General features: G+C 38.9%; 2 protein-coding genes across 6 annotated transcripts in view; one reads left to right on the top strand and one right to left on the bottom strand.

Moving 5' to 3' along the window:
- si:dkey-178k16.1 (band 4.1-like protein 1) overlaps positions 1–3,154 on the top strand; it is a 39,830-nt gene extending 36,676 nt beyond the window's left edge. For all 3 annotated transcript variants that reach the window (XM_042409810.1, XM_042409812.1, XM_042409813.1), the window contains 6 exons: positions 847–1,068; positions 1,237–1,296; positions 1,530–1,619; positions 1,773–1,853; positions 2,310–2,426; positions 2,541–3,154. In XM_042409810.1, coding sequence (XP_042265744.1) covers positions 847–1,068; positions 1,237–1,296; positions 1,530–1,619; positions 1,773–1,853; positions 2,310–2,426; positions 2,541–2,546 — 576 coding nt within the window. In that variant the 3' untranslated portion in view covers positions 2,547–3,154. The remainder of the gene's footprint in view (positions 1–846; positions 1,069–1,236; positions 1,297–1,529; positions 1,620–1,772; positions 1,854–2,309; positions 2,427–2,540) is intronic.
- A 7,221-nt stretch (positions 3,155–10,375) lies between these two features.
- The window catches only part of cntn3a.1 (contactin 3a, tandem duplicate 1), a 77,386-nt gene continuing 61,224 nt past the window's right edge, over positions 10,376–26,537 (bottom strand). For 2 of the 3 annotated variants that reach the window (XM_042410149.1, XM_042410148.1), the window contains exons 13-23: positions 22,025–22,200; positions 19,874–19,991; positions 18,495–18,653; positions 18,135–18,284; positions 17,072–17,142; positions 16,333–16,567; positions 14,819–14,934; positions 14,360–14,546; positions 13,360–13,472; positions 12,225–12,393; positions 10,376–11,262 (exon numbers count right to left, since the gene is read on the bottom strand). In XM_042410149.1, the coding sequence (XP_042266083.1) occupies positions 11,171–11,262; positions 12,225–12,393; positions 13,360–13,472; positions 14,360–14,546; positions 14,819–14,934; positions 16,333–16,567; positions 17,072–17,142; positions 18,135–18,284; positions 18,495–18,653; positions 19,874–19,991; positions 22,025–22,200 (1,586 nt within the window). In that variant the 3' untranslated portion in view covers positions 10,376–11,170. The remainder of the gene's footprint in view (positions 11,263–12,224; positions 12,394–13,359; positions 13,473–14,359; positions 14,547–14,818; positions 14,935–16,332; positions 16,568–17,071; positions 17,143–18,134; positions 18,285–18,494; positions 18,654–19,873; positions 19,992–22,024; positions 22,201–26,537) is intronic. The other variant, XR_006095969.1, reaches the window with a different exon arrangement.

The following is a 26,537-nucleotide window of genomic DNA, read 5'->3' on the forward strand; positions in this document are numbered from 1 at the left end:
AAGGTTTCATTTCAATAAATGTTCAAATGATCCAGCATTTCCGCAAAAATCAAAGATTATAGAAAAAGTCCAAAAACTGAAAACATATTTGTGTATCAGAACTTTGTTTTTTCTTCTTTCCTCTCCCATTAATCATCTCACAACCCCTCAGATTTATCTGGTGACCCTTTGGAGGGGCCCAACCCCTAGGTTGGGAACCACTGGACTAAACTAAAGTAGTTCAAACTAGCTCCAACTCCAGCAGCTACAATAGTAACATGCTGCTTATACACTGATGCTTCAGTATTTATAATCTAATGATGTCATCTATAATAATATATATGACATCATTAGGGCCTTTCGCATTTTGTGTGAGTTTCGTGGCCACCGTAGGTTCTCCTACACGCTTGGAGAGGGACGGTGAGGTGTTATTAGTTTGTTGCAATCTACAACCTCACTGCCAGATGCCACTAAATCCTACACACTGGTCCTTTAAGTACATTTTACTGCTAATACTTATGTACTTTTACTTAAGTATTTTCATGCAGGACTTTCACTTGTAATGGAGTATTTTTACATTGCTGTATTGGTACTTTTACTGAAGTAAAGGATCTGAATACTTCTTCCACCACTGAATTTCAGTCACTTGTGTTTGCCTTTTGCTATGTGTACTCTTTTGTTCATTCCTGTGCATCAGAAGCTTTAATAAATATTGAATATATTTTTGTGAAGAAGGTGCTTCCAACTTCATGTCCGATATCTCTGGATCTTTTTGAAGTCCTGTTTTCCCACAGAACTTCAGAATAAAAGCAGCAGTTATTTGTCTTCCCTGTAAATACTAAAACTTGTCTTTTTTCTTTTCTCAAGCCTGTAGTACCCAAAAAACCAAAGAGGTCAGTGCCAGTGTCATCGTCAGTGGACAGAGAGCAGTCACACAGGGAACCCAGTCGTATCGCTACCGTCCCTCCACTAAGCAGGGAGGCTAGTGATGTCATGATCACACCGACAGTGAGGAAGACGGATGTCAGGACGGAGACCCAGCCCAATGGGTCAGAGGTCACCACGACCATCGTGGAGTTCACAGATCAGGTTAAATTACTCTTTTTAGTGAAACACTTTATAGATGAGAAAGAATATTTAATGTGATTAGAACAAAAAACAGTTATTATGTTATATACAGTATGGATTATTATTGTGGAGCTGTATGTCAGTTGTTCTGAATAAAAATAAGTCACATAATAAAACTTTTTGTTTCAGGATCATGGCATCGGTGGCCTTAGTGAGGTTTCTTACTCTACGAGACAGAGTGTATCCCCTGTGAGTACAAACAAAAAGACCTCTCCAATTTTAACTCAACCTGCAGCACACTCATTCCTGCTCTCCAGGGTTTAAACCTACTTACAAAGACCAAAGACATGAATTCCTGAATATGATGGATGTCTTCAAATATCAAAGAATTATTGCTTGTTTTATAACGTGTACTGATTTGTGCATATGTATGTCAGTGTTTACACTATTTCTTAATGCTGCCAGCTGTTGTGCTTTCTCAGGTGCATATGGGCAGTCTTGGAAGAGAGGCAACAGGGTCACCCATTCTTGTCACTGAAAACGTTACCTCAGCAACCACACACGTCACCAAGGTAGAGATGCTTAAGTAAAGCCATATGAATTATGAATTCAACTTAGGATTATTTCAACACAAGGGGGTGCAGCTCATCTCTTATGTCTGAGTACAGTGAAATGTGAGTCCTACTTCTAACAGCTTTTTACAGAGAAGCTGTTGTGTGTTGCAGACTGTGAAAGGAGGATATTCAGAGACCAGGATCGAGAAGAGGATCATAATCACAGGAGATGATGATGTAGACCAGGAACAGGTGAGCTGAGGTGAACAAGTGAAGTGTGGGGGGGACAGTGGTGTTAAAACAAATGCGTGCATGGTATTTACTGGTTGCTGGTTTTGGATATTGTAGTTTTTGATGATTCTGATTATTTATTATTTTGGTATTGGAACTACTTTTGATCCTCTATACAGTATTGCAGGCATATATTTTCATATTATATTATATTATATTATATTATATTATATTATATTGTATTATATTATATTATTTAAAAAATGCAAAGAAAATCAACTGTTCTTTGAAACATTAAAGTCAAATTGTCTTACTATATAAAAAAATTTTTGAACTGGAATTCAGGAATTCAGCCTGGAGCTGAGAAACACAGACAATCAACAGAAGTTCTCATGAAAGTTGTGTGAAAGTACTTTAAACATTTTTCCTGTTATGCATTTTTATACATAGTAATCACAGTGCACTCTTTTCTTGCAGGCTTTGGCTATTGCAATACAGGAAGCCAAGCAGCAGCATCCAGACATGCAGGTGACCAAGGCAGTTGTTGTCAGGGAAACAGAATCGTCCACTGAGGATCGACACGGCACATCAGAGGTACAGGTGCCATCTTGACTCCAAAAAGATAATATCTGGCCAAGATGTAGCCTCATAACCTGCTCTGAGGTTCAGGGATTTAAGGGTTGACTATCTCTTCTTTTTTATCTGCAGTCTTGATTTCCTGAGACGAGAGTGCCCCCCTTTGGACCAGACGTGAAATTGCCACCCATCATCTCTACTGATAGACTACTACCAGTGACGCCCTAATGGAGCCTCTTTCACACACTCACTCACACACACACACACACACACACACACACACACACACACACAAGCATACACAGAGCTAAAACATGACTCTTATCAAATCTGATTTCTTATGTTTTATTTTTATGGTTTGGAGGTCATGCTGCAAAAAAGAAAACATTTCATGGTCCTTGATTGGTTGACAGTGTGCCACCACAACACCAAACATCTGGAACAATTAAAGACATAATCCAACTAAATTCTCTGAAACCTCTCGGGGCATCTGTATCCAAACCTCTTGCTTAAGTATTCCTTAAAGGTCAAAGGGAATTAGTGCAGAAGGGGTTTGTTTAGATAATCTGTGTGCTCGTCCTCATTCACACTGTGGATAATCCAAGGTCACATGTTGGTACCCATCCCAATCAGGAAGTGTCATTTGTGAAAAAAGAAATATGAGAAAAAAAATGGCCATGCATAGAGGAGTGTCTTATCCTGCTGTAATGAATAACAAGAAATCATCAGACTCCTGCTGTGTGTGCTGAAAAAAACCTACTGTGTGTGCTTACACTTTGTTAATAATAAAATCCATTACATGTAACTCCAGTACAGTTACAGCATCCAGTAAAGCAAGGTTTAGTGAGAGTAGAACAAACCTACATTAAATTTTCATTCCCACACAACCAGTCAAATGAACAAATGAGCTTTGCCCCACCTCCCATCACACTGACTGATGACGATGCACTGTTGAATAGAAAGGATCATCAAGGTCCTCTGTTGGTGTTTATTCAAGTGTTTAAGTACCAAAGTTGGAGCTACTGTGGTCTGATCACTATACTTCTTCCCCCTTCCTGTCTCACCTTTAGGATTTTACTTGTATTTTACCATGATGTGTGGGTGGCAAGTAGGCTATGCAAAGATGTGATTCCAGTCACTGCGTCATGATGGACTTTGATTGACTTTGAGAATTTCTGCATATGTCTGTCTGGACATTAGGAGTTGTTAATACACAGTGTACCTGTTGTATTTATCCAAATGGTGGCGATGTAGTCTCTGAGCATGGTGATGTTTCAGAATGAGCCCAGTTTCTCTCCTTTCCCAGCCTTTAGATGCGCTTTCAGAATTCAGCCGGATATAATACGACTTTGTGTAGTAAGTACATAGAGTAGGCTCACACCCTTGTTCAAGTTGCCCAACGGGCTGCTGCATAAGTAAAACTAGTATTTGAGATAATGTTTGCATGATAAATTCTTGCATTATTGGATTGTAATTGATTAATATGGCTATTAAGTCAAGAATGACGGATCATGATATCTAGGACGACATGGTGGATCATGAAAGAGCCGCTATGAGAAATCGCACAGACGTTAAGGTGGAATTATTCACAATCTGAAGTCAAATCTGAGTTGTGGCATGTAAAACAGGAAATTAAGCTTCCTGACAGGAAATGAAGAGTATTCATCAAAAAAAAGAAACAAATTTCGAGCACACAATGCATTTGGTTTTAATCCAATAACAGCACAGTGGTTACAGTTTCTTCCCTCTGTCACAACCCTTTAACACATTTGTCTCATTTCAAGCCACTAGTGCTGTTAAATATATTATTACATATCAGTTTGCTTAAAAAATACAAATTTTACCTCCAAATAAAGGAACACAGAGAAGGCCTGTAATGCCTACCCATTTTTTTCACTGCTGATTATTTTACAAAATATTTCGAGACACTCTGAACTGCTGACATGGTATTATGCATCAGAGCCCTTCCATTTCTCTTTCAAGCAAAGTACAGTGTTATAGATAATACATACAGTAGGAGCATTAGTTCTGTGTGGTTTGGTACATAAATGTTAGAGGGATGCCATAGACATGTAGTGTGCCAATTAAAGGGGACCTATAATGCTCATTTCCAGCTCTATATTTTTATTCTGGGACTCTAATAATGTAATGTAGCTTTACATGATTCACAGTTCAAAATACACCTTATCTTATACTGGCCCTTTATGCAGCCCGACAATTCAGCCTCTGTCTCTAACGGGCAGTTTTAGCTCCTGTCTCTCAAAGGCCCCCCTCCTGATGAGCCCACTCTGTTCTGATTAGCCAGCTTTCCGGAGGCCTGCTGAGGGACAGCTGTATAAAAGTTAAGTTACTGCCGATGCAAACCCAACATTTCCTGCTTTACTGCTTCATATTAAAAGCTTATAAATGAGTAAATAACAGGAGACTTTTATTGTGAAGAATTTACAGGAAATTAAATGTGTTCCTCACTGAATTAGCAGAGCTTCGTTAGCAGTGCTAACCGGTAACCGCTAAACTGGTCGACACAACAACATATGGAAATATTTGGAGCTATTTGTTCAGAGGATCAGTTAGAAATAATGAGGGAAGAATAGTACAAACAGAAACAGCCACAGTGATGTTTGAGCTGCAGACAACCAGCACACCTCCAATAGGTAAATAACTTATTTTACTTTGCCCTGCTGTGTAATGGAAAACACTCACAGCATATGTCCATAATGTTAGCGGAGTGGAGCAGTGAATTTGTGCACTGGGCGTGGAGTAGATGATCTAAAGAAATCTGTCATGAGCCCGCATCGGCTCAGACTGAAAGTAGCAAAAAAACGTTGGAAACCGAGCGTTTCAGAGCAGTCTGAATCTGGTGCTTTTGGCTCACAGGAATTACTTCCACATACATTTACCTCATTATCTGAAACTTTGGCCACATTTAATATGAACAACCTACATTGTAACATTATATATACACGACTGAAAACAAGGAAAAGCATAATAGGTCCCCTTTAAGGTAACAGTCAAATTGTACAAACTCTGATTTTGTATGAAATACTTCAAATAACTTTATATGAACGAGTTACTTTTAATTACTGAAGTGCTAGAGAGTCAAATGCATAAACTTGACATGGCAAGATTTCCCTTTAATTCTGGTGTCTCACATTACTTGCAAATCTTCTGGCAAAAGTCATATTTTATATATAAATCAATACTTACAGCAACATAATCATACAATTGAGAAAAACAATGCTAAAAACTGTCATGTCATGTTTATGAAGGTATTACTGAGGTATTACCTCGGCCTTCAGACACTAAACTTTACATGTGTAGTGTAACTCCTGTTGTGTTTCATATTTTGGTTCTGAGTCCTTAAAAGTGATGGTTAACTCATGGATGTGGGTGTCAAACCTGAAGATGGAAAAAAAAACAAACAAAAAAAAAAACAATGCAGCCATGCATACCTTGTACTGTATATTTGGTGCCGTTTGGTGGATTGTGAAGATGTAGTTAATGGCCACGGGCTTGATGTACACTAGGGGGCACCAGTTACCTAAAAGAAGAGAGCTTTGCAACAACACCAAGCATACCCAGCTGAAATCTCACTCATCGTCCATCACTGAGGGGCAAAATTATCCAAATCATCCTTGGATCAGCCTGTAAGGTCAAACTTACCCCCCTCCGTCCAGAAAAGGCCAGCTCTTGGACGTCTGACAAGTAATAACCAGACTGTGATTAATCGCAGACACTTGGCTGGGGCTGAGACACCTGGTGCCGAAGTCTGATTGGACGGCCTCTGGCTGACCCTTAAACCTAGCCCTCTCCTTTCTGTACAGAGCCTTCCTCCTCCTCCTCTCCAGCTTCATCTCTTCTGCTCTGCTGCTCTCCATTGCTTGGTGCTGTGTCTTTGCTGTACATTGTACTTGCATTCCTTCAAAATGAATAAAAGATGGGAGGGAAGGGAATCCTCTGTTTGATCTCTTCCACTTATCTGTGTTTGTGTTGTTATGGCTGGTATGTATTTGTTCTCTGTGTTCGCTAATGAAGTACAGCTACTGTATTTTTCAATCATGAAAAAATAATGCAATATAAAATAAGGTTTTAGGTTTCCTACATATCAATAGTTGTGTCTTTTTCTGTATCACAGTTTTAGGGATTAAGAATACATTTATGATGCAAAAACTTGTTAGATGTTAGAGGATATGATGAGATAAGTTTGATTATTACTGCTTGTTAAAGTACAAGTTATTCAACACTCACCAAGTAGTTTGAGCAGCGGTTAAGATGGTGCAAATGCGTCATATAGCTAAGAGAAAAAATTGAATCATACATACAGTAAATATATGCACAATCTGTATTTAAAATATAACTGCTAGGAAAATGATTTCAATGAAAGGGGAGTTATATAACCTATATAGGCGATGTAACGGTTCGTGTATTTGTCATGAACTGTCATGGTATGGACGTTACGGTTCAGTGTATGCAGTCATTCAAAGAATACACTCCATGACCCAAACAATTACTGTCAAAATAGTTAAACCCAATTATCTTTAAAACAGATACTTTTGAAATCCCTTCTTAGGCATGATTGCTAATTGCTGAATCTCCCAGTCAGACAGATACAGCATATGAAACAGAACAAATGGAGAAATGTAGCATTGATGCTATCCTCCCAGTGAGGGCAGTGGGAGTAAAGATCTCTGCAAGAGCACTGTACTTATCTATTATCCTGATCGCTTAAACAACATCAGACTGGGGAATTATTATTAAGGTTATCTGGGAATATTCCATAAGTGTGGAAAGCAGCACATGTGCTGCCTCTTCATAAAGGTGGTGACACCAGTGATCAAAATAACTACCACCCAATCTCCAAGCTGTCATGTTTATCCAAAATCTTAGAAAAGCTCATCAATAATCAAATGTGTCACTTTCTGTCTGAGCATTACATTTTAAACCCCCATCAGTCTGGTTTTAGACCTGGACGTAGCACTGTGACAGCAGCATGTAAGGTGGTAAATGATATGATCTGTTCTCTGGATAGGAAGGAGTGTTGTATTGCCCTGATCACTGATTTGTTAAAAGCATTTGACACAGTGGATCATACTTTTCTTCTGGATAGACTTAGATCAATTGGTTTTGACAAAAATGCATGCAACTGGTTTCCCAGTTATCTTACTGGCAGAATTCAAATAATAGTTACAAAACGGGTGCCACAGGACTAAATCCTAGGTCCTATCCTGTTAACATTGCACATATATGACCTGGGCTTATTAATAACAACTCCATTCATTATTATGTTGACGCCGCCGCAATTTACTCATCGGTGCCCTCTATTGACAAAGCTTTGTCTAATTTAAAGGCCATGATTAAACTTAAGCTTTTACTCCAGATAAGACTAATTACATGCTCTTCACCAGATCTCAAATGAAAAATCTTCTAAGTTTTTCTATTAGTACAATATCTGAGGCTCACATTAAAAAAAGTCCCATGTTAAATGAAAAGGTATCTGGTTAGATGAAAAATTATCATTTAAAATCCACGTCAAAGAACTTGTGGCGGCACTGATCCTCCAGACCACAGCTGATCGGCAAGTAGCCTGAGAACCAGCTCCCAGCCACATAAAAAAAATAAAGAAAAACAAATAATAGTCACTTGGAGAAAATGCCTCTTCAACAATAAGGAAAAAGTGCCTCTTCAATAGTAATAATGAAAATATGCCTCTTCGATAATTGTAATGAAAAAATGTCTCTTTAATACGTTTAATAAACAAAATAAAGCCTGCAGGTGTTTGGCTATCCTGAGGCAAGCACAACACCTTGTAGGAATAGCACTAAGATCAACCCAATGCAGGTAACTTGGTTGACAGAATTATGTTTTATATTCCCTCAAAAGGTACCCTCAAATCAGAAAGGCAAAAGACCAGAAAGAAGACTCAAAAGGGCCTGAACAGACGAGAGTTGCTGTCTGACAGTCTCTACAAATGAGGTCTGCAACCAGTTGAGGAAAGAACAGAGTGACCAGGGTGTGCATTTTCTCTCCTCTCTTAAACCCCAGAAAAAAGGTGTTGCCACACCCTGATTGGCCAAGAGGGGAATGAACTCAGCTGCCCTCAGCCAGTCCCTACACCCTGCACAATAGGTGATCTGAATAACCCTCCAATCAACCCAGAGGAATTTCTACATACAATACAAATTCGTAACAGGGAGACATGAATTTGGAACAGGGAAATGATAGCAAGTCCCACGAATGGGTGACTGCTACAAACTGACTATGCAGTAATTTACATGCGTGTTGCTGCCAATACCCTCAGACCCCTTGACTGTGTATCACAGTTCTCTGAGATTTATTAGAGGTTTTAGAGCCCATCATTGTATCCTCTATGAGAAAGTAGGGTGGGCATCACTTAGGATATCATACTCGCTCACAAGAATGCATTAACTTGGATATCTCATGTATTCAGAACTAGAAAAACTGCATTCACCTATTATGCTCCTAATAGGAGGAAAAAGCTTCAGGACTCCCTTAGGTTAGACACATTTTCAACCCTAGAACTTCTGAAGTTTCTGTTAAATGATGTTTTATAAAATGAATGCTCCTGTTTTCTGAATGTGTCTGTTTTATCACTGTGTAATGTACTTATATTACTGTCTTTTCTTTGTGTTCTTTTTGTATTTTGTATATCATTTGTCTTGTGTTTGTGCTGTATTTATGTATAAGATTGTTGATTTGACACTTTTTACAGTTTTTGTTATATATTATTTTGGTTTTGTATTTGCAGGGCACCATTTTGAATGAGAGCTTTGCCCTCGGTTGGTTTTTCTCTGAATGAATAAAGGTTTCTATCTGAGGTTATTCCACAGATCTGATAAACTTTGTCTTACAACTGTGAGTCAGGTTAGTAGTGGTTCAGACTTACATAATACAAACTGAAAGTTTATGTGCTTAATGTGAGTTTCATCTCCTTTCAGTTCAACCCCAGCCATTAAATTTTAAGATTCAAGATTCAAGAATCTTGAATCTTGAATCTCCTTTCAGTTCAACCCCAGCCACATATTTTTAAGTGTGACCTTGATGTGAAGTTAAATAAAACAATATAACTACATTCAGTACTTGGAAATAATAACTCACGGTCCACTTTCTAGCTTTTTCCGGAGCAAACTCCATCTGCTACAGAAAACTGTAAAATGTGGTTGTAAAGATTTTTTCTTGTCAAACTGAAATTTCACAAGCTCCTGTTTAAAATGTCAAAATTAAACCAACATGTTTTGTAAAAGCTTTACTTCAAATTTCATAGCCTGATGAGGAAGCAGCACTTACATTAGAAATACACAACCTTTTGGCCTTATCTGACATCAAAGAAGGAAATGAGGAAAATGCCATTATGTTTATTAAAAGCAGGTCGATCCATTCAGACATCCTAAGCAACGTAGGTATGTACACTGACCAATCTCATGCCAAACAGCAGTTGACAGTAAAATACCATCCCTACTTTGTAATAAGGTATGTTAGAAAAGTCAGTAATCACTGCCACTTGTACGGTATTACAATGCTCATCATGAAAGACATAGGAGAAAGGCATGTTGTTTCTGAGCCCAAAAACGCCCAAAAATATGATCTAAAAAGTAACAAAAGTGAAAAATCTGAACAAAGCATACTGTCACTTATTCATAAATTATAGTATGAGTGAGCCAATATACAATGTGGATAAACAAAGGAGGAAAATAAATAAAACGTCTCTTGAACAATAACAACATGGATAATAATCATAAGACTTAAGGCTCATTTGGGACCTGAGGATTTCATACATACAGTGTACATACAGTGACTGCTCAGCGTGACTTTGTTATGCACTTATCATGGATGAGCGAGGAAGGTAAGACATCGATTAATCAACACAAGTCTGCTGTTTACAATGGAAGGAATTTTAGGAGCGTACACTAATTTTCTCAGAATGATACAATAGGTGGAATCAAACCTTGTTGGCTCAATACCTTTGGTTCCAGTCCATTTCATGGCAACTCTGAGGTTTTGATGTAATGTGGTGCAACGTAAAAGCATGAATAAAATCCAGGCAAAGTTACAAAGGTCCCAAACTCTGGTTTGTCATAAAGCAATGAGGCTTAGCTCCCTGTTTTTTTTTGGCAGGGATTAGTAACAGTTGGTTTTCTTTCATAGACAGTGCAGAAACTTTCCCAAAGACAGTCCAAAGAGAGGAGGGAAACCACTTTAACCATTTCTCATCTTAAACCAAGCTTAAATATAACTTCACTCATTTAGGTATGAGCTGTGTCAGTGTTTACATTTCCTCCATCTCCAATAAGCCATAGATAAAATTCCATTGTCCAAGAAAAGTCCAGTGGTACACACATATCCGTTTAGCAGAACCTGCACAGTCCACCCGGAGAAAACATAGACATATCCTATTGTGCATCACACACCACCGGGCCTCCAAGGTGACTATTTGAGAATATCCATTAGTTAGAACAGAGCAAAGAAAAAAAATATCTTCAAAGAGACTGCAGTCGAGTCACGGTGTCCTTTCAGTTCCGTAAAAGCAACTTCTGAAAGAGCCAGTTCCTTTCAGTAACTCCTTTAGAAAGGTGGAGGAAAAAAGAGACTTCTTCACAAAGAGATCTTTGTAGAAAGAAGAGGAAAGACACAGTAGGGTAGGGAAGGGAGCAGGTGAGGATGCGGCTGTCAGCCTCTTGTTGTCTCTGACCTGCTGTTTCTCCTCTTAATAAGCAGCTGTAGTGCCTGGTTCCTGCAGATGTTTGTCATAGTACACTCCTTGCTGTGAGGATCAGGGCTGCGAGGTTGACCAAGGGAAATGCCGAGGACTCTGGAGCTGCACCCATGGCTATGGAGCCTGAAATTCACAAGCAAATCAAAATCCAACAGGTGTTAATGCTCTTGTATTCTTAATGTCCGGTGTGGTCTAGAAATTTATGACAGAACTCACACAAAAACTGCAAATGTGGCTTTAGTGTAAACTCTGACGTAAAGGTCTTACATAAATTATCACAGTACAAGAATACAGTAAGCCAATTACAACATGCATCCAATACAGAGGATTACTGTATGGTGTGAGTGCACACATATATCAATAGATGGCACTAGTGCCTTGTGCTCACTTATGGGGCGACCTGACTTTAAAAGAGTCAGACTTGTGAGGTGGGCACAGCAACAGACATAGTTTGATTAAAAGGAAAAAATCCACTCCTATACGACTTCAACACTGCTTGAACAACCACCTACTGGCAATATTGCTTGCATGTCTAAGCCTATTTAGTTGTTTGATGATATATATTTCTCAGTCTGTGGATAACAGGCAGTATTTCACAGCTATCTAAGACAACTGTGAACATAGAGTTCATACTTAGCTTCAAAGAGAAAAGGTTTATTTGAAGAGTCATCATTCTACATAACATTTAATGGGAAAAATCTCTCATTGAAGAGTCAGAGCTACCAGTTTATCTACAGACAGCAGCCTAAAAAGACCATAATGCAGTGCAGCCACAGAACACGCGTTTGAGTCAGGGCTGAAATACCTAATTTTCACAAGCTAGTTTGCAAACATACTCTGTTTTATTTATATGTTCACACATCAAAGTCACCTTAGAAAGTCAAGTTGAGGAAAAGTAGACAAGTTGTGGGTAAAAAGTGGGTACAACAATTTTTTTTTTTACACTACTCAGAGCAGAAAATAATTCCTTATATGCTCTAAACACTAGTGTATGGGTATGTAGAACACTCACACACACTGAAATGGATTTGTATGTTTTTTATCTGACACATCATAAATAGAGACATGGCTCGGGACTATCTCACCTGCTATCTTGGGGATGGTAATCTGGCGGCTGCTGCTGCCTTCCCCGCCCTCACTGAAGGGTTTAATCTGGATGACGTAGTCTTGGTTGACCGGCAGTGACAACTCCAAAGAGGTGGTGTTGGTCTCCACCACACTGGGACGGCTGTGTTTGTCCTGGCTGTACATTACCTAAAGGAAGCAGAGAGGGAAAGATGATAACAATGTGAGGCATGACATTGAAGTCAATCCAAGGGATTCTTGACAATATATTAAAAAGAAAATCTGATTCCCAGCTCGTGTTTCTTTCAGACAGCTCTTTGAGATGTAAAATGCTGGCTCTGAAACTAACAATGATGAGTCTAATTACAAACGACTGTGTTGGATCACCAGAAAAGAGGGTGCAGAAGAAATAAGGGGACAGTATAGATGCGTCAGTCCAGGATGTTCAGCTGCAGCTTGAATTTATTCTGTCGATACACCGGCCCAATTAACATAAAGTAAACCTCGCTTTCAGGAGACCTCTTTAATGAGAATAATGTGCAGCGACTGCAGGTGATTCAGACCCAAATTTCACTGTCGATACATTCTCTTAACGTTGTAACTATTTTTTAGGCCGATAGGAGGATTCATAACAACCTGATATTCAATCCTTGAAGTAATTCTTAAAATATGTATTTTGCATAACATGTTTAAACGATGTCACTATGATAAGTGAAGCGTCAAAATGTGGCAAGATAACAATCAATCAACTGGGAACACTATACATGTATGGATCAATAGTCTTTTGCTGCAAGGACTCCTTAAGCAACAATCCAAAAAGCTGTATATTTTTGCATTGACAGTTATGTAGCTGAAGTACTAAATTAAATGCAGTTAACCAGACTGTGAGAGGTTTAGGTGCTTATTGGCCTAACATCTAAAGTAAAGAGGCATCTAACCTTCATTATCAGGGTATAAATGAGCGCATTCACAAATATGAGCGTTGTCAAAACTGACAAAAGAAATGTGTACTCATATGGAGTAAATGGACCAAGTGACAGTCTGTCATTCTGTTACGTTACAATCTATAAAACCATTCACTCGTCACATCTTCAGCCAGTCCAGTTTAAGCACTCTGTTGCAGAAGTGTAAAACTCTCTACTTTTTTTTTTTTACCTTATATCCTGTGACTTCTGACTCATTCTCCAGAGCGTGGACTTGGTCCCACTTCAGGATGACCTTGGAGTTGGATGTGTTCCACATGATTTTGACTGGGGCTTGACTAGGTGCTAAAGGAGGACGGGGGTTGAGGGGGGGGCGAAGTGGAAGAGGAAGGTGAAAAACAACAAGCCAACTGGTCAATAAACAGTAAAATCCAGAACCAACTCAGCATGAAGGATATTTCTCATTATCAGTTTATTATCCCACTGTTAGGAATGAGCAGTGGGATAATAAACTGGGCATAGTTTATCATCCCACGCAAAACACACTCTAGGAATATGTGAGTAGGAGTGAGAGCAGTCTCATGTTTGACTGTTTGTGAGGGGGATGGATTGGGAGACAAGAAGCAAGAAGAGACATGCAAGAATGTGTAACAGATATATTATCACTGTGGTGAACACTTGTAGCCTGCGTATATGTAAGATGCTACACATCTGTCTGAAAGTTAAAGGTACCCTGTAGAGCTTCTGAACACTAGTGGTGCCATGTTTTAGCTAACGTTTTTAGGCGACACTATCACGGCTGGAAACAGCTCATCAATTGCCAGCTAGGTCTACATGGGAAAACTGCTTGGTGTGAAGGTAAATGAAACTAGTATTTATTAAAAGATTTCCCACATCTATCATATGTCATCCCTCTGTTTCACACTATTATTAGTTGTGAGATGCTAAGAAACAAAGCAACGCACCACAAAAAAGCAGGGAAGAAGAAGACTGGATGTAAACAATGCAGGTTTCAAAATATTTTTAAATAGCTGTGCAAATGTTTTATGAAGAAGAAAATGGATGTTTTAGGCCTCAACTAGCTATACACAATGCAATTTGATGAATGTCAAAAATAACTGTTGTTATACAAGAAAACTCCACAAGGTATCTTTAAGTCACCTGAAGTCAGAGAAAAACAAACAAAAGTACACAGTCGTTTGCCAGCTCTGTGTTGTAATGTGAGTCCTTACGTGGTTTCTTGGTAGTGACATTGACTATGCTGCTCTGTGGACCCACTCCAGCGCTGTTATAGGCCCTCAGGGACATGTAATAGATACTGCTGCCCTCCAGATCCCTGATGAGTACTGAAGTTTTATTCCCCACCGTCCTAATCACACTGGCTGTGTCCTGCTTCTCTTTCTCACCCCAGTACCGCAACTAAAAGCAGATACACAGATATCACTTTTTCAGCCTGCATGTAACTGTTAATACTTGTATCTATAACTCTGCATTTGTGGGCATGAATCCTGGAGGGCTTCACCATGCTCATATACTGCGGTTTACTTCGTGAATGAATAATCATATAAACAGAAATACAAAAAGGTCATCCTATTGTTTTCCAATGAAAACACAAATATAATGCCACTAGCTGTTGGCACTGTCCACTATGTTTGTACAGTTCCTATTGTGTGGGCATGTGTTAGTTTGACCTCATAGCCCAGGATGCGTCTGCGGCTGTTGCTCCAGGCCAGCGGCTTCCAGGTGACCTCTACCTCGGATGCTGATACACTCTTCGCCCTCAGCCTCCCTGGAGCTCTGCTGGGCTCTGAAATGCACACAAGATAGTCAGCATAAGGAAGAAGACATGGATTCACTACACCCACATGTACAGTAAGACTTAATAAATATACTGTAGCGCCATTGTTGTGTGATGAGTAAAAAATGTTTTTCACTGGAATTTGTATCACTCAAAAGTGTGATATGCTTAACTCCTCAGCAGCGGTATCTGTGACAGCACAAATATATTTAACTAATAAAGAACCTATATTTTTTGTTAAAGAAACTGTGATAATAATGTAGAGGTACCCATCTAAACTTCTTATGTCCTTGGGAACATGTACATGTATCATACACAAGAAAATGTATTTCTGTTAAACAACTGAAGGGGTTTTGAGCTCTTCTAAATGATCTCACTGTCAAAAAAGACTAATTCAATACTTTGCAGAAACAAAATATTTTCCTGCTGTGACAGTGACTCATGTGCATGTTTATAAGACAAAATAAATAATAATAGCATGTTTGTAGGATAACCTTTCAGATTTTATGGAGAGTTTTGTTTTTACAACAAGCCTTGAGCATAGCAAAAATAATTACCTTTTAGTTTTGGTGGCCAACTTTTCCTGATAAGCAGAGGTTGCTCTGTTGTTTGTGTTAACGCCAAACTGAAACCTGCTAAGGTCAACGCTGCCTGCAACTGGCTGCAAGACATCTATATCTTAATCTGAAGTATTTCTCTATAACGAAATAGTCATGATTAAATGCACTTCAGAAATTTCAGAAAAACATTTTTAAGGGTTTATCAGTCATGCACTTACTGTAGCTGATCTGCATCATGAGGACATTATGTGTGTGGTTTGATCAGATTAGACTGACTGCGGTTTCTAAACATGAGCAAACAACCCAACAACTGTTATCAAATCTTGGTTTTAATGTTGCTGAATCTCAGTTGGTGCATGGAAATACATACAATATGTGACATAATTTATTTTCCAGCTGAGCTCTGCCCACTTCAAACCAGTGAGAAGAGTATAGAAATCTCTCATGTGAAATAAACAAAACCGTTCAAACTTGTAGAACCACACTGCTCATTGTAAAACACTGGCTGAGAAAACATGTTTTTATTCTTTGAAGGTGTTTGGAGCCAGGATTTAAGACCCAATTCATGCCACACAGAACATTTTCCAGAGTTCAGTTTTAGTGACAGTTATTTGAAATTGACAAGTGTTTAATAGAGTTGTTTGTCCACTCGTTTGGCTTTGGGGCAGTGGGTGTTTATAAATGAAAATTATTAAACTGGAATCAAAATACACACTGATAAAATAAGACTAGTCTGATGCTTCGTTGTTGCAGTGTATAATCACTGAGACAGTGTTAGTGTTGCTGTACATTTCCAGAGTGAAATCAGCTGACACTTTCTATATACAGTCGTTGTAATAACACACACCTTCCTCCGCTGAGTAGATGGTGGTCACTGGACTAAAAGGGCCTTCTCCCTTGTTGTTGTAAACCCCAACTTTGACTTGGTAAGGGGAGAAGGGAGGGATGCTCTCATTCTTGAAGACGTATCTTGAGGCGTCCGGGGACGTGACAGCAGCTTGCATCCAGCCCTGTGCCCCGAGTGGGCGGAAAGCCACCACATAGCCGAAACCTGGACCGCTCTGCAGCTCCTCAGGAACAGGCTAAGGAGGTATGAGATGACTCAGAGGGATGATTCAAGAGAGACGGGCATGACTGATCTTAAAGATATTAATACCTAAAAGAAATGCACTATGGGCACTTAGAGGATGATCCTGTAGTTGCAAGCCTTGCATGAACTTATCACTGTCTGGTTAAGTGGTTTTATACTGAGAAAAAAAAATAAAACTATCCAAACACAGATGGAGAGCATTTAAGTGTCCAATATTTCACGGCTGTTGTGTTTGATATCAATTTCTATATATTAACAGGTTTGTATTGTACTTTTCATATAAGTGTGAAAATTGTGTTTCCTTTATTAAAACCAATTTCAATTACAGCACCAGTCAAAAGTTTGGACACATTTCCTGTACGGGAAGTGGTGTCCAAACTTTTGACTGATGCTGTATGTATTTCTATTTAGCAGATAAATAAAAACACATTCAGAACCACTCACTCAAACGACAAACACAAACAGAATCATGTAATGTATGTAAATGCATGTTTACCTCCCAAGTGATGACAAGCTCTGAACGTCCTCCACCACCACCATTCACTCTGGCTGGAGTCACCCTGGGAACTGTTTGTATATTCAAATATATATATCAACACATGAATGTATAAGTATCTGCCATTCAAAATGAAAATATGGACTATTCTGTTGCTCACCATGACATGAAAAGAGCTGCTGATATTGAACATGTCCCACATTTTTCAAGAGTTAGACTTTTCTTAAATTTGTACTTAAATGTAGCTTATCGGATCCTAAAACCTCAAATCCAAACACCTTATGCACTGTGGAGTTTTCTGTTTACATCAAGTGTTCTAAATACTCACATGTGTGCATATACATCCTTGTGCACATATACAAGATAAAACAAAACAAGGGACCCACTCGAAAAAATGTTGCTTCATAGTGCTACTGTTAGTTAAAAACTGCTCAGTGTACCTTTAATGATGCTGTAAAACACTGCAATGTACTCGGTGTGAGGATCTTTTTTTGGGTTGTTCATTATGAAACCGTTTCTCTTGTGTAAGCAAATCAATGTTTTTGTGTGTATATGCATGTATATTTATCTATGCATATGTGTTCATTGTCGCATGTGCCTGAATGTGTGTGTGTAGTTATGTAAAAAAAAAAACTCTTAAGGGACAGGCATGTACATTTTTCTACTTATTAATACATTTGGCTGGGGATAGAGTAATTTATTTTTTTAATTTAAATCCTTTTTAATCCACTCAATTTTATAACAGTTGGGTCTGAATCAAACATACTGTATATATTATATATATTTCTTTAGAGGATTTATTTTTCCCTCTCAACACACACGAGTGAAACTGTTGGACTGAAGCTGCCTGGCATCATTATATTTGTTGTGAATGGTTCATTCATGTGCTGTATGCCCTGAGGAAGCAGAGAATTCTCTGAAATTCACTGGTACAATAAAGTTCTTTGAAGGGATCTAATTGCTGTGATGAAGTAAGATCTGTCTACATATAATGTGCATAATTTGAAAACAATTTTTGTCAGTGTTGGCAGCGGAGGAAATGTAAGGGACTTCTGATACATACGCATTTCTTTGGTGCGGGCCTTTTTGGAGGGTTTGCTGGGCTCTCCTGTTCCTATGGTGTTGGTTGCCAGGACTCTGAACTCGTACTCCACCCAGGGACTCAAGTCAATGACAGTGGCTGACAGCTGCTTCCCCCCGAGCAGCTCAGGAACTGAGAGACATCACAGAAATAACCTTTCATCAAAGCCCTGCAAGATCTGCCACTGAAAGTTAGCCAAGCTGATGATGTGTTATTTACTGCCATTTCATATGTGGTGTTTGAAAAGGATACCAGTCACACCCCCCTGCTTCTATTTTATGTGCTCAATAAACTTCACATTTGCATAACCTACACAAAGACTGTCAGATGAAACCAACCTACCAGTGGTAACAGCCTGCCACCCAAGAGAGAAGGGCGTCCTGGCCTGGATGGTGTAGCTGAGGATGGGGCTGTGGTTGTCCATCCCGGGTCCCCAGGACAGAGCAGCAGTAGTCTCTGTCATCTCAGTCACCTGGCAGTCCACAGGGGGGCCTGGGGGACCTAGAGGGATAATTAATCATAGCTCACTCACACAGGATGACGTATACTGTAGAGATTAATGAAGACAAGAGGCAGAAGAACGGAAAATCAAAGTGGGTGGCTTGCGCTTAGTGCTGAGAGTATCTCAAAAAGGAAAACAGCTGCTAACACTTTCTGAAGCTAGTGTGCAATATTGAACTGCAACTAATCCAAAACTCAACTGTTTGCTACGTTGGAGGCACAAAAGAACAAAAACAAATCTAAAAAAGCAGCAAAATCTGCAGATTGATTTATTCTGGCAAATGTAATCTTTCTTATTTCATTATATGTTTTTCTGAAATGTAGTTTACTGTACTGTAGTTTAGGAAATACAGAAGGATCATAACATGGCCTACTACAGTGGTTCCAAACCTGGGGATAAGACTCACTCCAGGGGTTTGCAAGGTAAATCAGAAGGGTTGTGAGATGAAGAAAAAACACGAATATGTTACATAAAGTTATGTTACTGTTTTCTGGCTTTTCTCTAGTGAAATACTAGATATGTTTATTTCTTCTAAAAGTGATTGAAATGCAACAATTTAAAGATATTCTAATGGAAAATCACTCCTTGGTGAAAGTTTTCACAACTCATGAACATAATGTAACCTGTGATGAGACAATGTTGGTTTATTTTAAGTGGTGAGAAGCCAAAAAGGTTGGGAGCAAATGCCATAAAGGGGTATATGTGTTGTACATTACCAGGACCTATCATGCTTTAATTATATACACCACAGTAAGACTGTTCACATTATTTTACTCACTTTGAGACATAGTGTCATAACTCATAATGAGAATGTTTGTTTCACGATTGAATAGAAGATTATTGAGATGCAGTCCAAAAAACAACTCGAATAGAATTGAATAGAAGATTACTGACATGCAGCCATTAATAGCTACAGTACTTTTGTTCACTGTCAAAGGAAGCGAGAACCTGGCAAGCAAAAGGTTTGTAATGAAACTGTCTTTGCTTTGTGTGATATTACAATGGAGATGATTTTTGAGCCTTTCTCTGAAACTTGTAGGTGCTTGCTGGCTCAGCCTCTTATTTCCATAGCCCCCACAGTCTTGACATGTAGTTAAATGTTTGAGAGCAACTGCACAGCTACAGTGACTATGTGTAGACACTCCTCTGCTTAATGCAGAGCTACAAATCTGACTTACAGGTTTAAGTTTTTATAATGTGGTGTAAGGGACATCCTTACCTCTGACTACCACATCAGTGGCAATAGACACACTGTCCACCTTGGTCTGTACTGCACACGTATATTTCCCAGCATGCCTCAGCTGAATGTTCCGGATCATGATGTCACCAGCCGAGCGCTGTCAGTGCAGAAGTTAAGAAGAAACAACAACAAAAATTTAAGAAAAACAGTAAAAAGGCAGAATCTTAAAGTTGCAAAATGAAGTAAAAGGACAGCGAATACTAGTGAAATGTCACAGTGATTTCTTTTGGCATTTAATTTATTACATTATGGATGAGAAATGTACAACATAAGTCCAGGGACGCACCAAATGACTGAGTGCAGGTTTTCATGATCATTTAGCATCTTATTGCATTGTTGCCAAATAGCTTTCAGTTGAAAAAGTATATTTTATTTTTTTCTATACTGCTATGTTTAAAATGTCACACTTAGACACTGTGAGTCCCATAATTTCATCAATAATTCCACCAAGTGCAGCTCTCACAGTAGCACGACTGCTGTTCTGGTAGTAACAATTAGCCCCACAAAAATGCAAGTAGGATGTGCTGAAAAATGCTATAAACTCAACAAGAGGGGGTAGTGGTATCCAACAGACTGGTTGGTTTAAATATTGCTGGAGGCATACAGTTTTCATGGTGTTCACTTACAGGATACACTATGTTCTTTAACAGCAGACTTGGATGATGCTGCTACAGGGTTTTTAACTGTATATATCCTGTGTCAGATTTCTATAATACCTATATGTCCTATAGTTTCTATAGTATTTGAAAATAACAGCTTGAATCAGTTGATTTCTCTGTTCCATTTCTGAGCAATAATGCATTGCTGCTTCTGTTTACTGAAGGTATGATATTATAACCTTAAAGTATTACAACTTTTACCATTTCATATGACTCACTCAGCTCATTAAAACGGATTTTTACTCAGGACTGTGTTGTATTTAATCTCAATCTGTAATAAAGATCTAAACATTTAGGAAATATCACTGCAGGTGTAAAAAGTGCACTGGGGTATACACATTTAGGACAGCACCTGTACCTGGATAGTAGCAATTTCTGATGACCTTATAAATCAATGACTCATGATACTATTGTATGTTACAAGCTTTACTCCTCTTGTGTTCACAGCAGACTCATCAAAAGTGAAAAGCATGTCAGGATCTGCTCCAAAAGAAAAACATCTGCAAGTTTAAATAACACGACCATTCAGCATTAATATGTCACCATTTTCCCTTCTACAACATGTCAGCACCATGCAGAGGTTTGGTGCAGAGATGAAATGCAGGGAAACATGCAATTATAAAGCTCTTGTTGTTGTTCATGATCGCGCGGAAAGCAAAGAACAACAAGAAGAGATAAAGAAGCCAAGACCTCATAATTGCTTTTCCTAATTAAAAGAGAAACATATTTGGTGTTAGATGATCAAATGTAATGCATGAATGAGCATTGCATAATGAAATCCTTGGTTGCTGCTTTTGTCAATGGAGACGGTGTTATTAGCAGGCAAAACATGCAAACATAGAGCCCTCTTGTTCAGACAAAAAAAAAAAAATCATCAGTATGATTAATCATGAACAAACATTAAATTCTTTGCTCCTTAAAAGATTTGCCTAAAATTGAGCTGTAAGGAGAAAAAAACCCATAAATGTTTTAATGATCACTTAAATGGCTCACTTCCTTAGGAATCACTTTAAACTACTGTGTATGTGTAAAACTTTATCGATGTAAAAGAAAGAAGCAATATAAAGTGTGAAACTATTCACGTATGAATTTGCTTTAAGCCTGTCCTCAGATGCTCGCAGCAAGCTTTTTTTTAGTTGTCAAGTCAGATTCACCACATTCAAGTGGAAACATGAAGATTGTCAAAAGGATATAGAAATAGTTGGTTTTTTATCTCAAGAAAAGTTACTTGGCTGGCACTTCAGAAATATTCTGTTATTCTGCCATAATAAATACTTCAAAGGTCATTTGAAGAACTCAGAATTCAGAAATATCTGTGTGTGTGAGTGTGTGTGTGTGTGTGTGTGATTTCTGGAGCACACAGTTATAACTGTGATATGAAGGGGTGTCCAAGCTCAACATGCAGCCTGCAACATACAGTATCATATTTCCTTCAGAGACACCAATAATCTAAAGACACGGATGCACTTACCCCACCAACTTTTTCGAAATAAGCCCCGTGACTTCCAAAGTGGATGAGCTGCTCATTGAAGAACCAGGTGAACTTGAGGTCCAGTGTGGGGTCGTGTGATACCTGGCAGGGCAGCACAATGCTCTCACCCACAGTCACATCCAGATGCCCTGCTGGACTAGTGATCACGGTTGGGTCTGGAAACAGGGAGCACCAAGTTAGAGGTGGATGTTAACAGAGTGGTTTTCCTTTGTTAGAGCAGATGTACTGTTTTGCAGATGGTTCAGTGTATCTACTGTATAAATAGTGATCCACTTCTTTCAGCTGACTTGTTTTTATTTCCGGAACAGGGAGAAATAATTGCAAAAACATGCCAGACTCAAAAACAAGTTGCACCAAATACAGTCTCAGATATTAGCCAAACATTATCAAAGGCTCTCAAGATAAATTACTTTTGAGTCTACCAGTGGGCCTGTATCGCATCTCTTTCTTTAACTTTCATAAATCAGAGCATGGTCTTATATGTATCATTAAGCAACAACAATGAAGAAGCAAAATAAACAAACAAAATGAAAAACTCAGCCATTACTGCAGGTCAGATCCGAGTCTATAATTTGGCTCTGTTTGTGCCGAGACAAAAAGCCATCCTATTTCATCCTCAGCGTGGTGCACATCAGCATAATCTTTGGTCTGTCTCAGTTGGGTGTCTCATTCAACAGCAGTGTGGTGCAGAGAATATAGTACAGGCTGAGAGGCCCATACACCAATCCACTGTGAATTATGCATGCATGTCATAAGCATCTAATGGACAGGCAAGCCAATGCAGCATGTCAGGGGGAGTAAAGGTCTATATTCAGCTCTGTCAAAACAAGCCAGCTTGTTTATCTTGCACCCCCTAAGGAGAACTGACTGGTCATGGCAGTGCATTCCAGGTGAGTCTTAGGAAAGTTCGGCACTGGATGCCAAAATGAGAGGGGCAAAACTTTCTGCCTCCGATAGCAAAGCTGTCACGCTCATTTCCTGCTAATACTGGAAGGAAAATCACAAATTGGCTCCCTCATTCCCTACAGCGTGCTCTGTGCATGACAAGTCTCATTCTGTAAACCATAAAGAGTGTTTTTTATTGTACAGATCAGAGAGTGTATAACCTAGATTTTAATGTTTCTATTTGAATGAGCATAGGATGTATTGTTATGTCTGAACATCCACATTCTGAAGAAATTAAACCTTAATAGTACGCTTGTGATTCAGTTAAGCCAAAATAACACGTCTGGGATGAAGTGGAAGCTGACATCAACTCCTGGTGGAATTGCAGGAATGATTTACACTTGGGAAGCCGGGTTAAATGCAATTAACTGCAATTAACTAGACATTAGGATAGAAAGCAAGCTGTGCTCAGAATCCTGAGGACCAGGAGCCTGTACAACGAAGAAAGTTCAGTTTAGTCTGGCTCTCTTTGGGCTACCTCGCCTCACTGACCCTGACATTGTTGACCTGGGACTACCGGTATCATGAAGCAGGTGTCATCTGGCTCTGTTATCTCTGGGTTTTCCAGCTACGAGTAGGTTCATGTGAAAGATGTGGCATTGTCAAGTAAAAGCGACATAATCAGAAACATGAAACGAAAGAGCGATATTCAATGAAGAGAGATGTTACAATATAATAATATAATTATCTAGCATCTAATATAGAAACATTAGAAATAATTTGCAAATATCAAAAGTAAGGCCAGAAATAAGTCTCAGAATTATTATATATGTATTTAGTGGAGAGTACTCTTTGCTTTATTGTTTGATGATGAACAAAGTATTATGAATATGTGATGCACAGAAAAAAGGTAAGTAATGTAAGTGTGCTCATGCTGCCAAAGAAGAGAGAAGAGAAAAAGGAGTTCATGCCTAATGAAGTTCATGTGACCGAAATGTTGCATTTATAATAACTGAAGCTAATTTACAGTGAGGATTATTTTTCTTATGAAAGACAACAGAGGATGTAGTTTTATTTCCAAATATGTCATTCTGAGCTGCACTGATGCAATAAGAGTCAAAAGGAAAAGGAAACTTTGCGCAATTAAATGCAGCTAGAATAGTATTTAGTATGTAAATGCGTATGTATTTAGTGTTGTAAACTATTTACCTTGTGAGGCAGCTGGATTCCCAAGATCACAACATCACGAGATCATGCGAGAATCCATCTTGTCAGGCTTCAAGTTATCCACTTGTGTCCTAACCACTTGTGGTTCGGACCAATCAGCGTCCTATGAGGATTCTTGTATGATCTCATGATCTTGCGAATCCAGCTGCCTCACAAGGTAAAACGGTAATAGACAGTAATAGACAGATGGTTCATCCAATCACCTGCCAAGTTTTTTTTTTTTTTGTAAGTGCCCGCCCTTTTCCAAACAGTTTGCAGGGATGAGTTCTCAGATGGTTCTGTGTAACAAACCATCTGGTGCGTCAGGCTAGTAAACTATCACTCAAGGGCAAATTCACAAAAGGATTGTGCGACTTTTGTGACCACTAAACCTGTGCAAATGAGACAAAAAGAAACCATGTAATTCACAAGGCACCCGCAAAGGTTGAAATGCACCCCAAACTGTGCTGCCAAGCAAATAGCATCTTGGTGCTCCTTTGTTATTTGCACATATGCAAATGAGATAATATGCATTCATTTGGTGCAAAAATTGCTCCTTTCTCTGCAAATGAGCCTCATTGCAAAAACAGTCCTATTCAAAAAGATAAGCACTAATAGCCACATGCAGTCAGAGTGAAATTATTAGCATCTTCAGAGAGTTGGTGGTTAATGAAGCGCATTCACTCCCTCTCTCTCTCTCTCTCTCTCTCTCTTTCTCTCTCTCTCTCTCTCTCTATCTCTTCAAATCTTCAAGGTTGTGAGGCATTAAATGATATTGAATTGATACTGGATGATATCAAGGGTAAAATCTTCAGTCAGACATTGGGGGGATCAAATGGATATGGGGTGGTAACATTATCAGGACTTTCAGCTACTTAAAAATAAAAATGTCCTGACAGCGCATCCATAAGGGCGGCTTTATCACAAACAATTCCACCATATAAACCTGGAGTCTGTGTGTAACAGCTGACCTGATGTGTAGCAGAACACAGAACATTAATAACCGCCACATCCTGACCGATGACCGTGTTAATGAAGTTACCGCTGCTGTGTCGCGTGCATAAATGCGCACAGCCTCTTTCTCAGTTTGAAGACGCACTTATGGTTTCAGCTGCTGTGTACTGCTGCTGCCAGCTGTGGGCACCAAGCAGAACATCAGTACTGATGTTTCTGCGAAATCCATACATATACATTCAATGACACCTGAACAACATTACTGTGAGATTCAGACATTAATATAACACATTTTAGACCTGCCTGAGTCACATTAATGGCTGTATTTTGACATGTGACATTTCAGGAGATTATGTTATAGATGTGAAATACTAAAGAAGTAAAAGCAGCAAAATACATGAAAGTTGGTTTGCGATTGTGGAGAGCTCTGTGTGTGCGCACTTCTTCTAATTAAAGACACGCAATTTGAGGATTTTGTGCTCTATGCAGTTTTCATTAAGGACCATGTGTGCTGAAATGTGGAGAAAAGCCTGAAACACTGGAGACCACTCTGCTCACTCAATCAGATGCAAAACAAGAGCAAATTGCACTCAGCTGCAAAACTTCAAGGGCATGTTTGTGTCGTCATATCATTAGCCCTTTATCTTTTGTGAATTGGACCTTGAGACGGGGCAGATGATACGCAATTCACGGTGGTATCAGCGGCCGCAATTCATTCTTTGCGAATTTGCCCCTCATTCAAGTTTTTTCTTTTTAAACCCAGAGTGCACACAGGAAAGCCTTGAACAGTACAATGATTCTATAACTATTAAAGTATCAATCGCTCTTACTTGTCATTTTATTGTTCAGACAGTACTTTTGTCCAGGTGAGGGTCCTATACTGTAGGAATGATGACTTAACTTTTCAACTGAGCTGAATGGTCAGAAGTTGGGCTGTTGACAGGTTTTGATCTGATCCTCTAAAGTTAACCTGCCATGCAGCATCGGTTACCATGATGATCTACCCCGTTAAGCCCAAAGATAACTGGCTGACTCACTACCTCACTTTGTTTGACATTCACAGTTTTATTTCAGTAGTAAACAAGTACTTATCATGAAATGTATTCAAGTATGAAAAGACTTGTTGATTTATCTTCAATTGACAGAAAATTTACTGTCATAATTTTTCTAATCGATTGAATTAACTTTGATCATTTGATCGATTAATCATTTACTGAGTCATTAAACAACAATTCAAATTTGAATCAAATTTGAGGACTTGCTGCTTTTCTCCGTTTTATACAACAGTTATGGACTTCTGTACAAACAAAAATAAGAAATTTGAAAATGTTGCATTGGGCTCTGTAATGAGCTTTATTCACTATTTTTGGACATTTTATAGAGTAAAGCATTGATCAATTAATTGAAAAACGGTTTACATGGCTATTGCAGCCCTAATCAACAGGAG

Source organism: Thunnus maccoyii, chromosome 4 (genome assembly GCF_910596095.1).
Source record: "Thunnus maccoyii chromosome 4, fThuMac1.1, whole genome shotgun sequence".
NCBI classification, from domain to species: Eukaryota; Metazoa; Chordata; class Actinopteri; order Scombriformes; family Scombridae; genus Thunnus; species Thunnus maccoyii.